The 24,894-nt window shown below is 41.9% G+C and overlaps 1 protein-coding gene across 7 annotated transcripts in view; it reads left to right on the top strand.

Moving 5' to 3' along the window:
- The window catches only part of sema4d (sema domain, immunoglobulin domain (Ig), transmembrane domain (TM) and short cytoplasmic domain, (semaphorin) 4D), a 41,035-nt gene extending 16,743 nt beyond the window's left edge, over window positions 1-24,292 (top strand). For 2 of the 7 annotated variants that reach the window (XM_054756961.1, XM_054756962.1), the window contains exons 3-17: window positions 1,906-1,964; window positions 12,167-12,300; window positions 16,191-16,336; window positions 16,414-16,476; window positions 16,550-16,648; window positions 16,732-16,825; window positions 16,933-17,049; window positions 17,129-17,277; window positions 18,763-18,938; window positions 19,015-19,171; window positions 19,247-19,469; window positions 20,020-20,132; window positions 20,231-20,403; window positions 20,486-20,532; window positions 21,226-24,291. In XM_054756961.1, the coding sequence (XP_054612936.1) occupies window positions 12,204-12,300; window positions 16,191-16,336; window positions 16,414-16,476; window positions 16,550-16,648; window positions 16,732-16,825; window positions 16,933-17,049; window positions 17,129-17,277; window positions 18,763-18,938; window positions 19,015-19,171; window positions 19,247-19,469; window positions 20,020-20,132; window positions 20,231-20,403; window positions 20,486-20,532; window positions 21,226-22,214 (2,643 nt within the window). In that variant the 5' untranslated portion in view covers window positions 1,906-1,964; window positions 12,167-12,203 and the 3' untranslated portion in view covers window positions 22,215-24,291. The other 5 variants (XM_054756959.1, XM_054756960.1, XM_054756963.1 and 2 more) reach the window with 4 other exon arrangements.
- The last annotated feature ends 602 nt before the right edge of the window (window positions 24,293-24,894 follow it).

Genomic DNA, 24,894 nt, shown 5'->3' with positions numbered 1-24,894 from the left:
ACTAGATAGATTCAGTGCCATTCAAAAGACGGTTAAATTTAAGCTGACTGTGGTATTGGATGCTTATTGTTTGTGGAACAACTGTAGTGTAGGTATACAGTGGAATATATTGTGGTTATCTACCACCGTGTAATCTGACCTTTTCCCTCCAACTCATCCCAGCAAGAACATTCTAGCATGTAACGCCACAAGGTGTCACAAGATCTCTTGTCACAAGATCTTGCCAGATTAAAACGTGACAAGACTTTTTTGTTGAGAAAAAAACTAGGCACGCGGACTGGGATGATAATAAATAAATCAATTAATCACACAATAAATGAAAATGAACTTGGCAATTTTGCCGACCTTGTCTCTGGCCTTCAAACAGGCAGGAAGAGAGGGATTTGTTTCAGCAACTGGGCGTGTTTGTTCCATAGAACAACAGCATGAATGGAATAAGCCCTTTTGTCAGTCATACAGTCTGTCTTGGTGGGTGGAGGCGGGGCCGGTAGCATACACACAGAGTGCAGCAGAGTGTAACTAGAAATTAAATTAGTAGATTGCAATATGTTGTAGATGTTTATGTTTATTTATTTATTTGTTTGTTTATTTTCCTATTGTACTTTTCTTAAAAGTTTTATTAAAATCTCATCTGTTCTCGTTCTTGTAGACCCAGTCTTGTCCGTCTCGTTTTGCGCCTCGTGACACCCCTACTCACAAATCTTGGTATTTTCAGTGACCTGAATTCAGTTCTTTTTATGTGTTTTATGTAACTTTCGCGCCACTTGTTTTTCTTACGTCCTAATTCCATGATTAATGACACACCAGTGCAAATTGACCCAGAGTGAAGCCAAGGAAGGGCAAATATCTAAGCCTGTGTTTTCAAAGTGGTTGAACTGTAGGGAATAAAGCCGGTGTACTTGTGCAAGGAGAATGTATTCAGGGCCGTTTGTAAGGGTTTTCTTCTGGCTCAAGAGAAGCGGTCTGATGGAACAGACTGGAAAGAGTCGTGAATGGAGGCCCAACCATCTGTCAATATTTTCTGCTTCTAATTCTCTCCCCTTTTTTTGCTCTTCAGATTTTGTAATGATGCACGTGGTATTACGTTTTGATCTAAATCGGAGGTATGGCAGCTGCTTACTGTAAACGCTCCAATTAATGCCTCTTTTCAATTAACCACCGTCTCCTATATTTGGTGGGTGCAGGGTCTAAAAAACAAATAACTGCCTGGTTCGCTAATGAAACACTGTGGCTGTATTTGAAGTCATGAAATCATGAGTGGTCAGCATTCAGCGGCTTCATCTACAGTACCTCTGCATGCGCTTTAAAATGTTGCGACTCAACTGTTTGTTTGAAACTCATGCATATTAATATGAAATAGTATAAAAATAGCTTTTAATTGGTCAGTTATGGCCTAAAGATGTGGTGTCCATAGCCCCGGCTATAATTACAGCATGTAATGTACTGGATTTAAGGTAATGTGGTCATTATGTGAGATTGTCATTTATCTTTGCTGGTATTTTATATGTTTTAAATGCGTGTTGCTTATACAGTAATATGATGTTACACAATATTTGACATGTGCCCACAAACATACACAGTGGTCAGACAAGGACATTGCGCCAACAACCACCACTTCTTGTTATAAAGACTTTGTGTTCCTCCAAGTGGTATTCACACAAGGGCGTTAATTGTTTTGTTTACACACCTTTAACTTTAACCTTGGTTATAAAAAGTCAGTTTACAAGGAATACAACATTGGTTCCCAGAATTGTACCTTGTGTGTTTTTAAGTGGTGAATGTGATATGAATATGTGATATTTTCACAGATTGATGATTTTATCCATTAGATATTGCCCACTCGTCCAAAGGCTCACCCTTCATAACGCTCCTGTCTGATCTCTTTCTTCTCCCCCTTACCCCTAGCTTGAGGATTTTATAATTCTCTCCAGAGGAAGAGCATCGCGTCTTGTAAGGAGCCACAGGTCAGAAACTTTACTCCTCCATCTCCGTCCTCCCCATTTTTTTGGTTTTTGCAGTGCAGCCCATGGCCGAGCTGCTCCTGGGCTTGCACGTGCCAACATGAATGCTGCATGCTCAGCCCGACCCTTCCCAACCCCCCGCCACCTTTTCCTTCCTTTGGTTCTGTAATCACCTTGGGGCTTTGCTCTTCGTTCTTGTTTTTTTTCCTCTCTCGCATGACCACACCTGGCCAAACCAACTTTGATGTGATTATGCTTTTCTTTGGTGCTCTTTCATTGGTTTGCATCTTCATCATTGCCTCCTCTTGGTTTGTGTGGTCAAAATTGAAATGTTATGAACAGCTTCCATGTTTGCTTTGCTTTGCTTTGGCCTTTTAACCATTTGCCAATGCCTCCTATGAGAGAGGACCTGATGCTGCATGATAGCTTACTACATATTGATGAATTCACTTGACACAGCATTGTGCAACTATTTATGCACTATACTGTCCTGGTAAGTCCTGGTACAATGGGAAACGTTTCCAGTGATCACCTCAGTGACCCCTATCATGTACTTGGTGGCTTAATACAATCAGCCTTACCAGATCATTAAACAAAAATTAACATAAATGTGAAGACATTAAGAAGGTGGACTTACAAATCTAAAGTTCAACAGAACTTACTTTGTTTTAACGTAGAGCCTGTTTCTACCAAGCGCGACGGTTCAGTGCACAGCACAGCTTGGATCAGTAAACCTTGACCAGCGAGATGACGTGAATTGCTGATGAATTCAAGACAATTGCCGCAATACGATAGAATGCAGTGTGTTTAAAGTGCCTCTCAACAGGAAAGTGTTTGGCGCCACAAGCATTGCGTCCCACTACCTGATTTCCCAACAAAGTGCTACTGAATAGTGAGTTGGGTTTTATTTTTTGGGACCCTTTTCAATGAAAATGCAATAAAAAGTGTGCCGAACCGGACCATTTGGTGGACACGGGGCTTAGGGTACCGTTAGAGACTTGAAACAGGAAGTGCATTAGAGAGCATCTTTTATATCCTCTAAATCCTCTCATTAAGAAGGCTTTAAAGAATGGTTCAATGATGCCTGATTTCTGCTCGGTGATCTTTCGAGTACAACCAATGGAATGTTGGACTTTCCCTCCCCTGATCCACTTTTCCCTATCTTGCCTACTTATGTTCCCAATCCGAACATGTCATGAGAAGTGTTGTGCTTGTCTTTTGTGTTGTTTATCCCCGTGCTCTGTGAAGGAAGTGGTTTCCCCCCCACCTCCCCCATTTCTGGATTGCCAAATTCAAGAGGACACCCTCATGGTGCTGTGGCAGCCTGTGGGCGATGTAGTGAGTTTTCACACAAACAACTCCAAAGGAGGTATTTGTCCAATGCCGGCTAGAATTGCCACCACGAAATTGTTGCCCACAGAAGACGGCCGAGAGAGACAAGCATGGAGTGAAGGGAGTGCCAATAAAAAGGAGGAAGAAGGAGATGTAGAATCATTTTTGTTTCTTTGAAGTGGCCCGTGACGGGTGGGAGGGTTGATCTGAAACCCTTTCTTTTGCAATTAATTGTGCAGGACTTTTTGGACAAAAAAACATCACCACAGATCAGACTACCAGTCTTACATTGTAGCCCGCAAAGCCTCCAGCTGGGCTTTCACGGCTTACCAAAATAGACTGCCGTACTATGCCGAGGCCTGGCTGCCATTACTGTAGCCTCAGGGAAACAACATCAAGTGAATGACTTGTCTGTGAATGGTGGCTTCCATGTGACATAGGCAGATTACACCCTTGAGCTTGCGCTGCTTGTCATAAACATTTATATGGTTCAGATGTGAAATCTTTGAATTTGAAATGCAAAAGTCCCCTCTCTGTTACATTGGGTTGGGTTTGTGAGCGTAATGCTCACTGGGAGCGACGCAACACAAAAATGAAAATATGAAACAAAACAAGAAAGCAGGCTGGCTCGGAAGCACGGCTGGCGGCTAATGGAAACTCGCCAAAGGATCACAGCGAGGTGTATACTCAAATTTTTCCCCATAATATTCCAAGTTTATTCTCGTAACATTATGATTTTTTTTTTTATTCGATTGCAACTTATTCTTGTATAATTACAGCTGTTCTTTTCATTTCTGCTGTTTTTTTGTTGTTTTTTTGCAACTATTTCAACGTTCCTCCTGTAAATTTTCTTCTGGTAGTTATGACTTTATTCCCATAATATTTGTACTTCATTCTTGTAATATAACTTTCCCCAACCTAATTTCCAAAAATTACAACTTTATTACTTGTTTTGTTTCTCATAATATGACTTTTTTTTTTTTTTTTTTTTTAAAGTTCTTTAATATTTCATACTATTTGAAACAAATAGTATGGTGATATTTTTACAACTACAGAAGCACTTTCCACACAGAAATCCTCAACTGCCCAATGCAGTCCGCTCCCATCTCTCGCCCATATGTTTACTCTCTTAAGTTTTCCAGATCTTCCTCATCCACGTGACTCAAAGAAAGGGCGTGTTGTTTTTTAAAGAAAGCTCGCCGTCGGCATACTAAATATACCCTTTTGCAGGACCTGACCCCTCATTTGCCTTTGCTGTGGCCACTTTAGGTTGACATGCTCGCTCCGCCATGGCCCTAAAGCTAGTAATTATATAGGAGGGCTTCCATTTGACATCCCATGTATAGTGTTTCCTTCACACAAGCTCATATCCTCATCTTGATAGTCAAGCCACACTTTTTTAATATAACCAGAAATAGGTTACAGTTAGTAGAAAAAATTTGTAGACCACTCTTGTTTCTTCAGTTTCATGTTCATTTTAATGCCTGATACAACTAAAGGTACCTTTGTTTGGACAAATATAACAATGACAACAAAAATAGCTCATAAGAGTTACATTTTTTGGCAGTACAATGCTATAGCTATTCATGTAAGAACTTAAGTGATTTTGGTTATTATCAAGAAAACCATGGAAGTTGCTAGACATCAGCTCTTAAATTAAACTCTTATGAGCTATATTTGTTAATCATCATATTTGTCCAAACAAATATACCTTTTAGCTGTATCAGGCATTAAAATGGATCAATAAACTGCAGAAACAAGGGTGGTCTAATCATTTTTTCCATGACTGTATGTCCAAGTGGTTGGCCATTACAAGTGCTTGAGTGGAGATGTGGATTTGAATGTTTTTAATCATGCGGTCAGTCCTTAATCAGGCTTTTTTTTAAATAAAAAAAAAGTCAACTTCCGCCTCCATCTGTCATCTAGCGATGTTCCACAGGGTAATGCATTTAGACTGCTGTGTCATCTGTCATTTGCTAGCCATCCACCGGAGGTCATGCCACTGCGTTTAGGAGATCCTTTATGAGCTGCACATTACTTGCACTGTTAAATGTGTAATTGAGACAAGGCTGTCCTTGAAACCATCCTTCCTCCTCCTCCCTAAAAAAAACTCACCCATTATCCACCTGCAGCCACTGCACTGGAAGCTTCAATAATCATACACGACAAATGATTGCCAGCTGGAGTTGTAATGCCGGCAGTTAAGCCCAGACGGAGAGATTGTTAAAGCCTCGGCTGAACTGACAGAATCAGTTCATCATGCTGTGGGGAACCTGAAAGCTGTCTACATTTTTAAGGCTCTTTGGTCCCCATGTGGTCTTCCATGAGGGATTTGACCCTCCCTTAGTTTACAGTATTGCATACACTGCCTTATTTATAGCCAAACCCACATTTAATCCCCAAATCTGCCCACCATCACTATTTAGTTTCAAGCCCACTCGCAAGTGAGCCAACAGTACCGGTTTTGAACACCTTCAATCCAGTCATGACTGTATGTATAGGTTTGTGTAAATTAAATTGTGTAAATTGCTGTAAATTTGTCAAAACATGCCCGTTACTGTGTTGCCTGTGCTGTTATTTTTCTGACAAATACCCCAAATGGTGGCGCTGTCATTAAACCCCAAAGCAGACTTGATATTTCTCACACAGCTCAATGTTGGGGTGGGGTGTGCGTAATGATGTCGTCATCTTATTTGCATAATTCACCATGATGCATTTGCATGTAATTGTAATGCTGTAGTAGAGAGGAATAACGTGGGAGACAAAAAAGTGAGTGTAAAAAAAAAAAAAGCACAACAGAACTACAAGTAAAATTTCTTGTGTCACTTGCATTTTTTTTTTTAATATCACAAGCTTGTGAGTGTAAATAGCCACAAACGTGCCAAAGAGAGGCAATGTTTACTTCCATAAACATGCTGAAAAGCATGACCTTGTGCTTTTGTGCATGCGCATCACTTCCCGGACGCTTTGTGTTCACATTTACAAGTCAGATTTTTTTTGGTATTGTGAACAGCCGCATAAAAGATTGGACTTTAACAAAAATCCGAATTGGGCACCATACCATGCAGTGTGAACATAGCCCTATACCTAACTTTCTTCTGCTTTCAAGGCTTCATAAATACACCAAATAGAAGGCTAATTTAAATTTTCTTTCTTGGAGTTACACAGACAGTCCCATTATAATGTGTTTATGAGCAAGGGTGAACAGGTAGCGTCAAATCTAAACAAGTGCATGGTAAACGCTGCTGTATGCTAGCATGTCTTCCAAAACATTTTGAGCACAACCCGTAGGGGGCCCCACAAAAGGTATTTACAGTAATGTAAAAAAGATACAACGCCCCTTTTACCAAGAGTTGAGTCGAATCTGTATTGGATCCGAAAGCAGATCCCAAGTTCTTATGATGTCACATTGCACGAAACCCCACCCCAGGGGTCAGATAAGTGGAGGACAGCCATATGTGAATCAGTAGTTGATTTTTCTAATCCCACTCATAAACCATGCTTTGAGTTTGTTAATCCATCTGCCACTACATGCATGCCTTCAGCAACAGTGGAGCACTAGGTTCACCCCAACTATTTGAATGCACGGTTAGGCTTAGTGGCATTCTATCCGGAAATAAAATGATTAGCAAGAAGAAGAGCATCTCTGTGCATTGATGTCGATGCATCGAAGCATGAGCCAGCAAGTGCATTGAGAGGTTTGGCAGGCACTGAATGTCCTGACTTGCTCACATCCGTCTCCAGCACTCCAATGCCTCATGTGGAGCTTCTTGTCTGCACTGCATTAGAAATGTGGGAAGGCTATCTTGTCTTATGGGACAAGACAACTTTGATTGTGCAGGGGTATACAAATTTCATCACTCATGTGACAGGAGAGATGAGGTACTTAAAAAAAAAAAAAGTTTCCCATCCATCCATTTTCTATGCGGCTTATCCTCCTTAGGGTAGTGGATATGCTGGAGCCTATCCCAGCTGACTTCGGGCGTAAGGCGAGGTGCACCCTGGACTGGTTGCCAGCCAATCACAGGGCACATATAGACAAACATTCACCCTCGCATTCATACCTATGGACAGCCCCAATCTCCTGACTATGTGGCCAACATGCTAACCACTCGTCCACCGTGCAAATGTTTCCAACCATTCATCATATTTTGTTAATTGTTTCCCTGCTTAACAGTTGTTTGGCTCTGCTTCATGGATCACCATTATCTTCAAATTTGCTTCATCACGCCTCCTCTGTTCTTTGGTAATTCTGCCAAGTACTCTGGTCTGGACAAGATATGGAAGAAAAAGATCAAATCAAATGGCTAAATTAAGGACAGCTTTCATGACATATTACATAACGAGACTCAAACGTTCCAAAACAGAATGCTGTCTTCTGCGTAAATATGTTGGTTATTTTTATATTCCGCTATTAGGAAAAGCTTCTAAAATATATTTTTCAAGACTGCACTCCATTAAGCACTCAGCCTTGCATACTACACTGACCAAAGACATGGACCAATGTTAAAATTACAGCAAAGTGGTATGCAAAAATGATAAATATATTTGAGAAAATATGTCAGAAGCGACAACCGGTCTTTTTCAGACTGTTTTCCAAAGAAAAAATATCATTTTATGTTCGGGTCAGTAAAGTATTTAAATTTTAGGAGTTATTGGTAGTGAAACTACACTACTGAAATATCATATCAATGTCATATCAGACTTATTGTTTTGGATCACTTGGTGTGGCTTACGATTTGAGGTCTTTCCTCCAATTAGTCTTAGCCTTGTTCCCCAAAACCCCATAGTAATGGTTTAATTTATTTTCAATTCATGCATACTTCAACATGTCCGAAAAGGAGTGGGAAGAAGCAGAGCTTATCCTACCCCTACCCAATGTCGATCCTCCTTGCCCTGAGTGGGCAGCCACCCAAAATCTGTGCGCAGTCACCAGTGCATTACTGGGAACCCCTTGGCCCCGAGCAGGTGTCAGCCTCCTTGTGAAGTTAAAAGAGCCTACAAGGGAACACAAAGGCCTCAAAGAGTCCTGCCAGCATGGCAACGGTCTTGAATATCCCAGGCCAGTATGGCAGCTCCTCTAAATCTCTCCACGGTGCAGGGTGGCTGCCAATTTGTGCTTTCAGCTACTGTAACACACCGACCCTCCAATGTGGCTTTGAGGCTTTTGTTAAGCCTTGACCTAAATTGGAGCACATGCAGTGTACTAGTAAGGATTGGTCAGAAGTGCTGAGGCACAAGTTGGAAAGTTATGATTAAGAGTTTGGCTTTGCTGCGCCTCCTATTCTTCTCTGCAGTTGTCTTTGAAATGGACTGTTTTATAAATGCTCTTTACAGGATCCTTCCAGATCCCAGTGCCTTGGGTGAGCTGTGAACCCCCCCTCTTGCTGCTAAGCTGAGCTGTGCTGGCATTTAGTCTGGCAAGACTGTGAAAGAGCTGGACGAGAGAGCTCCACTGTGTCCTCTCCTGCCTCTCTGTTCATTGTTTGTGACTCTGCAGTGATGATGTGGAGGACCGAGGTGGGGAGGGGTGGAATAGTCGGCGGAGTGAGTGGAGGCCTACACTCATCTTCGGTAAACAATTGGTCCTTGTGCACTTGGACTCAACCCCCCACATTCACCCCCCTTTTGTAAACTGATGAGTCTGCCTGAAACTGGAATCTTCTTTGCCAGGTTTAGCTGGTGATCCTCGTGTTTGGAAGGTCAGCTCTCCCAGGGTAATTTGTTCCCCCTTACAAGCGAATCAATAATCAATTAACAACCCCCTCCATTTTTCCCAGTAAATATGAAGCTTGATTGATTGCCTGTGTGCGCCCTAACGCCACCAACGCTTTAATTATTAGAAGTAACGACTAACCTATATTTGGAATTGGCCTCCGTGGTCCTTCTAGGTCATGAGAAACAATGGTTTATTTGTTCTTGATTGTTCTAATGCCAGAAAACCATAATACTTGAACTCTTAATGGATGTTTAGAGAGGCTTATTTTTTTTTCAACTGAAAACTGGTTGTTTTGTTTACAAAGTGTTTCAGAGCCTGAGAACACAAACATTTAAAAGCTAGTCTCACCATGGAGGTATTTGGTGAAGACAATTGTATTTCCATGTAAAAAACTGTGTTCTGCCAGTGCAGGGGTGCACACCTCTTTTCTGTAATGGAGCTACTTCTAAGTCGAAATGGTATACCTCCTACTATAGAAATGGAAAACATATAATTATTAGCATATTGAGTATTCATTATACGTTTACTGTAATATCCAGACTATAGAGCTTATTGCAGCTGTCCACGTCGTAACATGGGATATTTAGTACATAGAAAGATGTTACACAGAAAGTTTATGTAAACTTTTAATTAAGTGCTTTTTTCCATACAGTGCCGAACAGTGCGTGTAATACGGCTAGTTAAACTGTGCTGAACAGTAATGTGGCTAGTTAAACAGTAGCCTACCAGAATAGTCATTCATCGCCGTCTTCATCAATCTCCTGGGAACTAAAACCACTAAAATCGCCCTCTTCTTCGCAACTGAACAACCTAGTAATTCCTCCTTCGCACATTTTGCCAGGCTCTCTCCCTTTTGCTGTCGCTCTTTGCGTCCTTCGTCTCAAGGCAAATTAGCCCTTTGGCTTGAGTTGTCCCCTTCATCACGCAGTAGTTCAACCTTTCGAAACCCGTTGGTGATAGTGTAGTATCCGAGGTGTAGGGCGTCTAAAGTCACTCCTTAACGAGACAAAATCCCACAAACTTGCGCTCTTTTGGAGAGGACGTGCTGGCTTTGTTTATTCAACACATGTGAGCACAGCGTATCACAACAGTCACTTTTATATGGCTTTATCCATGCATTGATTATCTTATCGCTCTTATTCTGTGACAGACTCACCCGCTTGTTGAGAGAACTCCTACGTCTTTTGATAGCGTTGTGGCAAAACAAGGAAAACCTGCTTTTGTCCAGATCACTTAATCACCCTCGAGTATATACAGTACGCTAGCACTTGATCTTGTGTCTTGTGTGTCACAAAATGTATTTGTGTTTACAGTATATACTGAACACATGCAGCATTTAAAAGTGAGAAACTATCTGAAAGCCACAAAGCTAGAATTATGCATTTCTACCTCTCCTATGACTGTCTCACTTGCAATTGTAATCAGTTAATCACTTTCTTTGATGATCAGTGTTAATAGTATTTAACAACAGTAGATAATCTACCGTCCATCCATGGTGGATTGAAAGTGATTGTCATGAAGCCTGAGCTGCAGTTTAGGTTCTGCATGTGCAGTCTTCGCGCTCGGGCAAAGTTGGCCTTCACAGTACATGCGACACGAGCAGGATTGAGAACAGATTTAGAGATTTATTTTAATATTTTGCCTAATCTTTAAAGCCTCAGCTGACCCCAGACAGCCGACTTGAAACCCGGCCAACTGTTAAATATTGACCATTTGAGAGATTTGTACATGCACTACAAGTAAGGAAATATCCCATTTCACTGAAAGCAACATGTTCCTAATTGACACGTCATGATTAGTTCAAGTAATTGGTTGCTGTTTTTTGGGGGGGGGGGGATACATTACTAATTAAGTTATGACATGTTCTTTCTTCATAGATCATTTAAAAGATTTGTTTACTTTGATCTGACCTTATTGTTGGAACCTAATTGTTTTGTTGAGCAACTCTTTCAATAAAAACCATACTTAGTAGGTACATTGGAGTCATGTACAACCAAAAGTGTTTCCCATACATTCAGTTATTACCTGTTTGCCCTCGCTCATAAACACATTATAATGGGACTATCTGTAGCCTAGTGAGAAATCTAGTGAGGTTTAATTCAGTTATTGGAGACTTTTGCAGACTCTGACATGAAAGCAGGAATCGCTCTTCTCAACTAGCAGCGGGTGCTACGGTGGCCCCTCCCCCATCCCACAGCACTAGCCATCGGACCAGTCTTGTTTGTGACATTTTAAAAAACGACAAAAAGAAGCAACCGAAGAGGGAAAGTTCAGTTTTAGTTCTAAACATATTTGTTTTTGCTTTTTCATTTTTACTTTTTTTTTTTTTTTTTTTTGTCTCTCCCACATTATTCCCCTCTCCCACAGCATCAATTACATTTACATGCATGTGTCACAGCTTTTATTTATCACAAAATGTTGATAAAACTGTAATTTACCAACTTGACCACAAAGTTACAACTTAAATATTCCATATTCCGTCCAGTGGGTTCCAAATTTATAGCTCAAAATTTATAACTCAACATATGACCTGTCAAGGTGTGTTTGGACATGTTCAATGTCTCATCCAAATAGGACAAAGCATCTTTATGCGCTGCTTATCAGATCCTTCCTGGAGGGAACCATGAGAGAGCCATTAAGAGGCAGGAAGGTCACATAAAGCTCTGCAAAATATCAAATGGAAAATTGGATTTGACGGCTCCCGTAAACACTATTGTCATTGTTGCTCGCATATTCTTTGGTAAAATGATACTTCCCCCAACTTAACAGTGCAGAAGCACATGTTTCTTTACAAAAGGGGGGATTTTCTCAGGAAGCCTGAGGTGTTTGGTTATTTTGTAACACAGATGAATCATTATGTCAAGTGGTTATTGTCATAATTCCACACTATTACGTATTTATTATAACACATGTTCAGTTTCTGTCTAGAAGATTGATCAGAATGTATTTAAATACATGTGACATGCAACATCAAGCCACATCAGTCATGCGCATTTCAGTGTGAGGGGAAGTGGATTTGATGACTCTTCCCGTTTTTGCTCACCGCTGCGTGATAAGACCAGCCTATGAGACGGTTCTTCTTCTCAATACACATTGCAAAAGTCTTACTTGACTGCACCAGCGTTTGCCTCACTCCTGCCGCTGTGTTTTGCAGAGGAAACTTCACAGTTCCCAAGCTGCCAGAGTCCAATATGGGGTTTGGCGTGCTGGGGGTGTTCCTGGGACTGCTTTTGGAGGTGTCCACCCACGGACCCCATTCTGTGCCTCGAATCTCATGGAGACACCAAGGTGAGTCTACAATGAAGATTTTCAAAGTGCTGCACTCACACTGAGCATTTGCATTTGCTGAGCATTTGATTTTGCCATCACTTGTACACTCCTGTATGACTGCAGTTTTGGGGGGTTTTGCTGATTATCCCAACAATAATTTTATTGTGCCATTTGGTGGTTATCATTTATAGCTTGAACATAAATGGGTTTTGACTTGGTGGATTATTTTGAGACATTCTATTTATTTCTATCTGAAAGTAATTCTAATGACGAAAAGAAGTTGCAATTACAAGAATAAACTTGTACTGTTATGATGAAAAAAATGTCATTTTCGTAGCATAGAGTTGACAAGAAACAAAACAAAATAAAGTTGTAATTTTTGGAAAAGTAGGTTGGGGAAAATAAATATAATATTATGGGAATAAAGTCTAAATATTATTTGAATAATGTCATAATATGACGAGATAAGAAGAAAGTGTGAATATTTGGGAAATAAAAACAGCAAAAATGGTGGAAAAAAGAGAAAATACCAAAGTTCATACTAATATGCTTTTTCACCTTTTATGACAAGGATGAGATGCAGTGTTTTTTCTTGAAATATATGCAAGCTCTTAGCATATCTACAGGTACATGTGTTGCTTTGCAATATATCAAAGCAGCCTTTGCATCCTTTCATTTTTCAGTATGTGGTCCTCGGTGGATAAAGTTTGGTCACCCCTGGAATATAGGAATGTACTGGAACACACAGACCACAATTGAACTGTTGAAATTAGATACAAAAACTTAAATTTAAATTGTATTAACAACAGACAACGGTTTTCAAAAGAACTATGTCATTTATACAGTTAAATTTTCTGGAATACCTGGAATTTTTATTTAAAGGTAAAGGTCTACGCTCTTAAGTGGTCTTGATCAAGTTCCCTTTCTGGGAATGAAAAAAATAACAATATCTAGATTCCATTCTGAGAAATGTACTTTCCTCTTTAGAAATCCCCTTGTTGACCTACATTGAAATGAGTCATTTGATCTGACTACATGAGAAGTTATTCTCATTTTTATGAGTTTTGAGGAGTGAGTGAGGAGAGTCAGGAAACAAAGTATAGATTTAAAGTCTTTATTTTTTTACTAGTAGCACCTGTCCCCTCTCAAGCCTCCTCAGCTGCTGCTCAAGTGAGAGATCTGCTTTGCATTCTGGCCTTCACATAAATAGCTCCTGTGCTTCAACCCTTTCTGAGAACCAATGCACTTCACCCTTTTGACAAAGCAACGTTCTTTTTCTTGCCCCCATGCAATCTCCCTTTCAGTTCAGTCAGTCACTGAGGCTGTTTTATTTCACAGTTACCGTTTTTTATGCCCAGCCCATCCAAGTCTCACCTGGCCCGACGATAAACTGCCGGAAGCAGGTCTGCATGCATCTAGTTCAAGTTCCCATGCTCGGTGTTACGTTGCTCCTTTTTAGACTGAATAAACAGTGCCCCTGCTGGTTGCATCAAAGTACTGCACTCCATCCACACAATCGACAGAATTCTTTAAGGTCTTCTATTCTGCAAAATTGACTTTTTAATGATGTTAGGTGTTCCGAGAGCCTGTCAGTGACCACCAAAATGTGAGAAAAAATGTCTCTCACTTCTTTGTTCTACTTTCGAGAGAAAAGAACAGTTTGAAGTTGCGGGTTTTCACGTCATAAATGGAAACCAACCTCCATGGACCACCTCTGACCCGCCCCTAGCTAGATGAGCTATCGCTTCACATGGGAGAGCTTTGTAAACTGGCAGGCTTGGCTATACATCCTAAAATAAAGCCTGGAGCTCAGCCAACAATCTGTCCATCAGCTGCAGACATGAGAGCTGTAAGTTTGATAATTGTGTTTCTCTTCAGCAAATAGGCTAAACTCTCATGATGTTGCTGTTAAAATGTGACTGTAATGTTATGCTAGTGTTGCTGATGTTTCTGTCCTCCTGTCCCACTCCTTAACCTTATGTTGTTATATGTGATATATGGCATCTATTATGTTGGGCAAGTGCAGAGTTACAGTGTACTGTACACGTAAAAGGTGGAAAAAGAGCACAACCACACAAGTGTGGACAAACAGCTCAATAGCATTAAAGCTGCAGACACACAAAGCAACAAGTTCCCTGTAGGGCTCACTAAAAGCACTTTTAAAGCGTCTAAATTCCAGCATCAAGGCAACATTTTTGACAACACACTTCCAGTACACTATTGTGGGGCCATACCTAAAATTTGTTGAACTATTTGGGACATTTAATAATAAATTTATCCACTAAGCAATGATTAGGCCATCCTTAGTTGCTACAAAGGAGATGCTCGTAAACTAAGTCACAAGCTCTCCTTCCCGTCTCTTGATTTTATCCTCCTGCTTGCAGTTTTATGAGATTTTACAGACAGATGCCGCTGCAAGAGGTCAAAATAAGTTCTCCAGACTGTGTGATTGTGCAGATGCGTGTGACTTGTCATGTTTTCATGACCAAGCAAAGTCCCGTAGCCATCAACCACAATGACTCCAAGAGTCACAATTGATGGCAACGAGTTAGTGTGAAGCAGTTGCATAGTAAGCATAGTTGCCCTCCCCAGCCGTCCTCTCCTCCTTGGGTGAAGGTTTTAATTCATGGTTCCATGTACAAGTCCATGGAAATGACTGTTTATCTTGTCGGAACCTAATGTCGGCGGCAACGACGGCCTGGCACCAGCAGAGAAAACACGTATTTGATCTTGACAGACAGTTTTTTTTTTCTTGTGATATATCGGGCAGAGACAGAGCTGTTTTTAAAATATATTGGTCAGAGAAAGCTATTTTGACACACGTTTGTAGATTGTCTGATACTGAATGTCTTCAGATAAATTGACCTGATTTCTGACAAGCTAATGAAAAAATCATTATGTAGTTACAAATAATCAGTTCCAGAGTCAAACTGGTGTCAACATGAAGGCGGGGTACACACACAAAGATAATCGGGGTGTTTTTGTCACAAGTTTCCCCCTTGGACGGCAAACGCTCTATTATTTTATGTTTTATAAGAGTTACTGTTATTTGAGGTATGTTAACAGTGAGTTTGTCCCGATAATTGGATCCAAAGTGGTCTTTGTGCCTAAAGAGGCAAGCGTCAGGCAGAAGTGGTTGGAGTTGCTGATTCCCGGCCAGCAAGAGAATCATATGCTCATCTGTCAACGGCACTTCACACGGGACTGCTTTGTGAACATGGGCCAATACAAAGCTGGACTATGTTGCTGATGTTGCTGAAGCCCGACGCCTTTCCAACGTTGGTTCTTGGTTGTGTTGAAGAGTCAGCTCGTTTATCACGGTTAATTAGTTCCAGACCACACAGTGATAAGTGAATTTCCACGATGTAGGATTCAATATTAATAAATTGAATATTTTCATAGTTAGAGAAAACCTGTTATGACCTTCTAAATACGTTTTTTTTCATCAGTGTAACATTATTACATACTGACGCCTAATAACCAGTGTAGACTACATATCACTTGTCTTTGAGTATTTTTTTGACTAATAGGCCATAGTCAACCACGAATACATTTTTGAAAAACCGTAATAGAATGAGGGAGCGATGTTTGAACCGCAAAGGGGCGAGGGACGACGGGGTGTTTATCATCACAAATTTGCTATCTTTCTGTGATGCTATCAGGAAAAATAGGTGAAATAAGAGTTTTGTGCAACTTTAGAGGCAGATTATGGTTGAATTTGGAATTGTATGACTTCAGAAGAGGTTTACGTTCCACCATATTTTTTTCTGATCTCATTTGTAAAACACATGGATGGAAAACATCAAAGGAAGTAGGACATAATTTCATAATTTCATCAAATAAACTTAAATGGCACCTCGCAAGGTAGATAACATGCTGTTAATTGTCAATGCTGACACTGTGCTTAGATTTAGAGCTGATGGAGTTTTCCGAGCCAGGCATCTTCAACTATTCAACGCTGCTGCTGAGCGAGGAAACGGACGCGCTCTATGTGGGCGCCAGGGAAGCCATCTTTGAACTTAGCAAGAAGAATGTGACCGTCCGAAACAATAAGGTATTAAACAAATCGATTACTATGTCAAAGTGGAGGATAATGTGTTTTAATCCAGATTTCTCTGTCAACATTTAAAGGCTCTGTGGCAGGTTGGCGACACCCCCATAGCCATGTGCACCCTCAAAGGGAAATCAAAAGAGGTGAGAGAAATCATTCTGGTTTCTTCTGGTACGGAAAGGTGTGTTATATTTTCTGTCATCTGCTGCTGTCCAGACCGACTGTCTTAACTACATCCGAGTGCTGCAGGTAGTCGATAACGAGCGACTCTACATCTGCGGGACATACGCCTTTCAACCTCAGTGTGATTATTTGGTGAGTTAAGCTTGCCAATCAATCCCCAACTGTGAAAAATGGTGACACAAAGACGCCATTTTAGCTTGCATCTCTTTTTGCAGACTTTGGCTGACTTTTCGTTGGAGGGTCGAGCTGAAGACGGCAGGGGAAAGTGCTCTTACGACCCCTCGCAGAGCTTCACCACCGTCATGGTTGGTGAGTGAAGGCCACTTTTATCTCATTTTGCAAAGAACTGCTAATAACACATAATCATCCGCCATTAATATTGAGACAGTAACTGTATGATCTTATCTTTTCGCCAGATGGAGAGCTGTACTCGGGGACTGCATATAACTTCTTGGGTAGTGAGCCTATTATTTCTAGATACTCTCCATCACAGTCTCTACTGAGAACAGAGTATTCCACGTCATGGCTCAATGGTGAGTTACGAGTGTCTTCATTTTAGCAGATCTTTTCATCCACAGTGCTGTTCTTACAAAAATACCGCTTCTTTTGCAGAGCCAAGTTTTGTTTTTGCTGATGTGATAAGGGAAGGCGACAGCATGGATGGTGAGGATGATAAAATCTACTACTTCTTCACCGAGGTGTCCGTGGAGTATGAGTTTTTTGGCAATCTGCTCATTCCAAGAGTGGCGCGCGTTTGTAAGGTAAGCCTCTCATTTGCCTTATTTACAGTATTCTAAAGCAGGGGTGTCCAAATTAAAATGAAGAAATTAAACAAAGCCTGACACGACACCAATTACAAACTATTTGCTTTGTCACCTGTAACACAAAGATGAGGTGTAGGCTGTTTTTACTCTAACGATATTTAACTGTTTAGTATATCTTTTCCGAAAGTTATGTGAAGAGACAAAAAAAATTCACATGACCGTAAATTACATTTGTGGCGCCTCCTATGGGTTGTGCTCAAAATGCTTTGGAAGACTACCATGCTACCAGACATACTGTATGTCTAGTCGTTTGAGCACAGAGCCCTCAAAGAATATTTAAGCAAATTGTACTTATTCTTGACCTAAATTAAGCATTTTCAAACCTAAAAGTCGCCAAATGAACTAACTTAACAAACTAAAATACAAATACAAGGCAGAGCATTCTAATTGTGAATGCAGTGTTCCGCATTGGCCACTAGGTGTCAGTAATTTTTTTGTGAGACAAGCACCAAACGTGATTGTCGGAATAGGCATTTATTGCAGGCACAATAATAACAACATAATAATCCTAATAATAACATGGGCTACTGTTGGGGTCATAACCCACGACAAGCTAAAATTCAACTTTGAACGTCCGGCATCACTTCCTGTCCTCCACACATCTGTCTGCCCGCCAACAAGGTCCCCTCGGGACACATTTGCGGTGATACACGCGAGCAGGAGCCATTACAATACAAAAATGAGACAATAGCAGGAAGTACTCTGCCCAGAAAAATCCACCGCTAACATGTGAGTCTTTTATCTTATTTATGTCTAATATGTTTTATTTTCTCTGATTATAACTACAATATTGGGTAATGATAGTGTAATAATAGTGTAAAGGTGATTATTTCATGTCTACAGCGCTTTAATAATGTTCAAAACCGTATTTAGAAGATCGTAATCAGCTTTTCTATGCCATAATTACAAAATATTCCATTTATTATTCATTTATTAATTACTTCGCATAAATTCACTTATCGCGGGTCTGTAACCAATGAACCGCGATAAAGGAGGCATTACTGTATAATCATGAGACAAATGGTGAATTACCTTTGTCCCACTCTTGCCCCTGAAAAGACGTTTTACTTGATGGCAGCCATGTTTTTCAACCAATCTTGCTCACATTTTATAGACTTGTTAGTCAGTCCAGAAATTTGCAAATTTGTGTGCATGTTTTGCAAATTTTCACTCTCTTGTGTGCAGCAGTTTGGGAGTAGAAGACTTACGCCTTGGAGTGTACTCATTATTTCATGACTGTACACTGCATTGGTTTTAAGGATGTAGTAAAGTAAACAAAACGTCAAGAATATCTCGTCAGTGCCCCCCTACATCCTTTCATATTTCTGAATTACTTTGGCCCTCAGTCAAACAAGTTTGGACACCCTTGCTCCATTGTGTGGTATTCAAGCTCATCTCATCAAATCCATCCCTCTTCAACAGGGTGACCTTGGAGGACAGAGGACGCTGCAGAAAAAGTGGACATCTTTTCTCAAAGCCAAACTGGTGTGCTCCATGCCGGAACTTAACTTTGTTTTCAACGTGGTGCACGACGTCTTCATCCTGAAGGATGCCAACTTGAGGGACACGGTCATCTATGGAGTCTTCACTTCCCAGTGGTCAGTCATAGGACACTCACAAGTGAGACATTATCATTTTGTATGTCTTCTGCAATTGAATCGTATTCTCTTCTAGGGGTAATGTGGGATTGTCGGCGGTGTGTGCTTACAACTTGACCACTGTGGAGGAGGTCTTCTCCAAGGGCAAGTACATGCAGAAAGCCACAGTGGAGCAGTCCCACACCAAGTGGGTCCGCTACAATGGCATTACTCCATCACCACGTCCTGGAGCAGTGAGTTCAGCCACCCACTAGGATTTTAAAATAATCTTCCGATGTTAAAATCTCCCTCTCTTCCTGCTGTGCCAGTGTATCAATAGCCACATGCGGAAGCAGAACATCAACAGCTCCCTGCACCTCCCAGACAAGACCCTGCAGTTTGTGAAGGACCACCCCCTGCTGGAGGATCCCGTCCTGCCCGTCGGCAACAGGCCTCGCCTCATTACTAAAGACGTCAATTACACTCAGGTTGTCGTTGAGCGGGTCCGCGCACTTGATGGGAACATCTATGATGTCATCTTCACTGGAACAGGTATGAAACAGTCAGAGAACTTACCTCACAAAAGTGAGTACACCCCTAATATTTCAGCAACCATTTTTGTTTTACGAGACAATTCTATAAAATGTAAACTTGGATATAACTTCAGGGTACAACTTGGAAAGCTCAGCGCTCTGCTTCAGAATGTCCCAGTAGATTTTGAAATTTATATTTCGCTCAATGAACCGCGGCTCCCCAGTGTCAGCTGCACTCATGCAAGCCCAGATCATGATGCTACCAGACACAATTACGAACTCACTGACAATTGAGATATTTAGACATGAATAGTGGGTAGTACATCTATACTGCTATAAATATACTGTACCATGTTTCATTTCTAGTATTATCCCTTGAGAGGATATACTATAATACAAATGGTAAAAACTTTGTAACACTACTTGAGATCCCAACATGGCCCAACAATTGTATCTTTCCTCAATTTTTAATTAGGTTTTTTTTTCACAGATGCAATGTAATTCAAAACACTGTTTAATTCAAACAGCAGGTGGCCTTGACAGAATAACTACACTGTCCTTCTCTTTAGACAAGGGAGTCCTGCACAAGGCGGTGGTTCTCGGTGAAGAAGTCCACATTGTGGAAGAGATCCAGCTCCTTCAGAACTCGGAACCCATCAAAACCTTACTGCTGTCGTCTGAGGTCAGTCTCTCTAACATTTGCATAAAGAGCTTTGACCAAAACAGAAGGTTTGTGTGTTTAATGCACTCTTTCTTTGGCTTTCGAATGTGCTCCCACAGACACGATCCATTTACGCCGGTTGTGACTCAGGAGTGGTGCAGTCACCCACATCTTTCTGTGGCAGGTACCAATCCTGTGATGACTGTATACTGCTCCGAGACCCCTACTGCGCATGGGACCCTCACACTGCTCACTGCGTCAATATCCTTGATACACACAGTCAGCAGATCAGGTGACTACTACAGCTTTTACATTGTCATTAAAGCTTGCACTGTCAATTTGTAATGTATTATCTTATGTCATTTTTTCTTTAGGAGGCTAATTCAGAGTCTTAATGGTGATGCAGACAAGTGTCCTAAAGGTGAAGTACATGGTTATCATTGAGGAATTGAGGCAAAATGGAGCGCATTACTTGGCTGAAACCAGTAGAGGCGCCGTTCATTCAGTCTTCCGTTAAATATAACACCTTACTTATTACTTATTTATTTATTGGGTTTTGAGAGGTAGACCGATGGAGATGCGGCTGCGTCGATCGATATGAATCAGCCATAAATTCTTGATTAATCGGATGTAGAGACAAGTACCGGGTATCGCGAGAAAAGGGTTGACAGTGCGTCTCTTAAACAACGCGAGAGCCTGGCCTGCCGGCAAGAGGATTGTCACACAATCTCCGTAGTTTACCATGACTGAAGACGAGAATGGATATAAATAGTATACCGTAAGCGTGGTAGCGCTAGCTAGTCAAAACAAAAATTACAAGTTCGGAATGTCGTTGGATTTTACAAGAAGGACGTAAATCTCAACAGAACCACGTCATTTGTAAGCTATGCAGAGCAGCTCTATAGTCCACCAGCAGCACGACAAATCATGACCATCAAGGCCAACCGAGACAAGTACGGTACCTGTTTTTGTTTTTGTTTTTTACCTTTTTTGGTTTGTAACTTGTTAACTTTGAAATGTTGCACCTTTTGTTTTGTAATAATCAATAATAATAATCAAAATATTTAAAATTGGTCTCCTTTTAAGTAATGCCGCTTTTCCTTTCACCACGTAGCGCCAGGTAAGTCTCTGAAAGACTACCAACTTGTGACAGTGAAGCCAGGGAGCTCCGCTGAGCTGCCATGCCTGATGCGCTCCAACGCGGCGCACGTGCTGTGGAAATCAAACGGCTCGCTTCTCACCGAGGCCTCTCGCTTCCACTTCATCCATGAGAGCGGCCTCCTCATTTACAGCGTGGCTCCAGAGGACCAAGGCCACTACGAGTGCTGGTCGGTGGAGTTTGCCGCCGCTGTTGGGAAGAACTTCACTCGCCTCCTGGCGGCCTACATCTTGACTCTGGATCTCCCACCAAGATCCCCGCGTGTGGGCGGCCATGCGGCAGCAACGACAACCCTCCAGAGTCGGGAGACGTCCAGCGCGCGCGGCGGCGAAGGTAACGTTGACGCAGACAGACCACTAAATCCGGCCCTTGCCCCTCCCAATTTTACAGCTCCAGTGCTGCTCACATCCCCGCCCCACTCATCACTAACCCCACCCCCTACCAAAGTACTACCAAAGCAGCATCTCCCCCCAAGTGGCAGTGTGCCCCGCCCTGACAACGGGGACCCTGAGGCGGAATACTTGCAGCACAGCAACAGCACAGCGCTCCTCTTCCTCTTCCTCCTCTTTTTTCTCCTCTTCCTGGCCGCCATGGCATACAACTGCTACATGCAATATCTCCCAGCGCCCTGCCTGCGCCTACGGGCAGCCCTGCTGGGCACACACAAGACCGCCAATCAGCCCGAGTACCGCGCTTGTGAGGCAGGCCTCATGGAGGCGTCTGCCACAGACAAAATTAACATGTCCGAGCAGCCCACACAGAACGGCAGCCAGAATCTACGGGCCTTACGTGACACCGGCTACGAGACAGAACCGGAGTGCGGCAACGGTCGGATACCTTCCAACAGTTTCGGAGATGAAAGCTCAAGCCAGGAAAAACCCTTTGACGTAGACTGCGCCTCCCAGCCCATACAGTTTGCAGATGCGGATGAACCTTACTGCTAGCCCAAAGCAACACATCACGCTCTTGCTGCATCTTGGCATCGGACAGCCCACTCTTTAAAGCTTTGTGTGTTCATGGAAGCTGCTGCACCCTCTTAGAAAAGTCCAGCAAGAAAAGCTAATTCCTAAATTCCACATTGGAAACATTGTTTACCAAATTGGTAAGTTACGTGGATGTTTTCCAAAGTGGACTTGGTTTTTGTTTGTATAGGCTGACTAAGTATTGTTTTGTTGTGGGGGTTTTTTGCATCCTGGGCCCTTAGCATTTCTCAGGGAAGGGTTAGCTCAGCGTGTCGTAAGCCCTACTTGTCGCCAATAAAGTGGAGGCGAGGAACATGAATGGGAACATGTTGCAACAAATCAAACTACTGTTGTCTTGAGAGGAAAATCCTTAATTTGACTTATTTTGGCTACGCCGCCATCAATCATTCGCTTTGTCTGCAACCCTGGAAATAATCTGAAACAACATTATCAGATAATTATTATTTAAAGTCAGTCATTGTTCTTAACAATTTATGTATCACCTTGTATTTATTGCACCAGGTTATAGAGCATCCACCTGTATTGTGCAGAATGTTCCTCAATTTTTGTATTTATTTTTTTGCTCTCCCCCACCACCACCTCTCTCGCAGCCTCCTCGTCACCTTCACTGTCCTTCTCTGGAAGTAGCTCCCCTTCTGCCTTCCCCTCTTCCTCCTCTACTTTGACCTCATCCTCCTCCTCCTACATGGAGGCTGGCGAGGCGGAGGTGAGGCTCTTGCCCCCCTTGCTGAAGGACCAGGCTTGGGGGCTTCATGCCCATGAGTCCTTCCTGCTCTTCTGCCTGGCTCTGGGTGAGTGCTGGCAGCTCACTTCCCTTGCTTGGTTTGAACACTTAACACTTTTTAACCCTCCTCCTTAGCGCCATTACTTTTCTTCCTTGTCTCTTCCTTGCATGTCGTTGGCCCAAACTAACTGTGTGGTTGTCTGACATTTGCTGTCAGCTGTATAACACAAGGGGATCCCATACTTGGAATCTGGCGGAACTATAAGGAGTAAAATGAATGTGTAAAAGCACTGCTGGGAAGCTGATGTTCATACTTTGAATGTCAATTATGGGTGCAGTGTTGTGGTGTTTCTGTGTATTCAGGGTGCTGAGATTTGTCCTCAGAAAATAAAGAACTCTTCAATGGTAATCGTCTACGGTAGGCTCACTGTGTTGCATCCCAATATGCCAACCGGGCCGTTTTTGTGCCTGTAAACAAAATGTAAATATGTTTGTATATATGGGGGGGAGACATTTTTGAAGATGTACAGTACATAAATCAAAGTGTTTCGGTAGGAAGGCTAAATAAAGCTTGTCAACTCTAACACTGGCTTGTTTTTGTTTTCTTTGCTTGCTGCATCACTGCTGTGGTGTTGGTGCAAATAACACTACATAGATTAGAATCACGTGACATTTGCTGTGAATATTCTGATGATGTGTTCCACAAGGCTCAATACACGGCCCACAATTTTGTCTTGTCTGTGAAATACAGTGGAACCCCAAGGCTGTAGATTAAATCATTAAATCAAACATTTTGGGGGGAAAAATACGGCTCTGCTGTTGCACGAATATTCTCAAAAGTCAGAACACAAAACATTTTCTTTGTAGACATCAGCTCAGAGCATCTTCAGGGTTCACTGTGAGTTTTTCCACCGAGGGCCGCATACTGGAAATCAAAAGGTGCAGCCACATTGAAGTTTTTATGTATTTCTTACTTTTGTGTGAAGGCTAAAAACGTTATATATTTAAAGGCAAAACTTTGGTTTAGTTATTAGTAGGAATGTCCGGCCGGCCGATATCTGCTCGACATTGGCGTAAAAATGTAACCGGTCAATATCGGTATCTGTTTTTTATATATTATATAAAGCCCTTTAAGCGCCAAAGTGGCAAAATTGCAACATTGCTGAATTTACACCCTCATGTAGTTAATACTTTACACCGGTCGAGTAACTTCAATCTGAGCAACATTTATGGGCATGCTTCTATGCAAAGTTAAGGAGTTAATAGACTTAGAAAACCTGCGTGCGTGCGGCAGCAGCAATCTCACCATACCAGTCGACACGCAGCACATACGTACTTTAGCGAAAGCTTTGCCTAACCGTGATGGACGTGATGGGTTGTCAAAACCCCGCTTATGGTGAGCGGGGTAGCGAAAATGTAAAAAAAAATAAAACCGCAGACATGGTCGTACGTATTTCTCAGAGGTTTGCTTACGCAAGTTGTACAATGGCATGTTGGCCACACAGTCAGGAAATCGGGAAGACCTGGGTTTGAATCTCTGCTTGGGCATCTCTGTGTGGAGTTTGCATATTCTCCCTGTGCATGTGTGGGTTTTCTTTGTGTACTCCGGTTTCCTTCCACAAACATGGATGCTTTTGGACATGCATGTAATTGGCCATTAGGGAAAGTGAGCGTGAATGATTGTCTATATGCGATTGGCCGCCGACAAGTCCAGGGTTTACCCCGCCTAACCATAACGAGGATGAACGGCATAGAAAATGGATGGATGGAGTTGTACAAGGTTGTTTACAGCTACGTCGAGAAGCTAATTGCTGCAGCGGTCTCCATTCGCTGCACAACAGATACTGTATGTGTATAGATAGATGATAGATAGATACTCTATTAATCTCCGAAAGCAATTCACATTTCCAGCAGCTC

The sequence above is a fragment of the Dunckerocampus dactyliophorus genome, chromosome 17, assembly GCF_027744805.1.
Source record: "Dunckerocampus dactyliophorus isolate RoL2022-P2 chromosome 17, RoL_Ddac_1.1, whole genome shotgun sequence".
NCBI classification, from domain to species: Eukaryota; Metazoa; Chordata; class Actinopteri; order Syngnathiformes; family Syngnathidae; genus Dunckerocampus; species Dunckerocampus dactyliophorus.
This window is presented reverse-complemented; position numbering and strand designations above follow the sequence as displayed.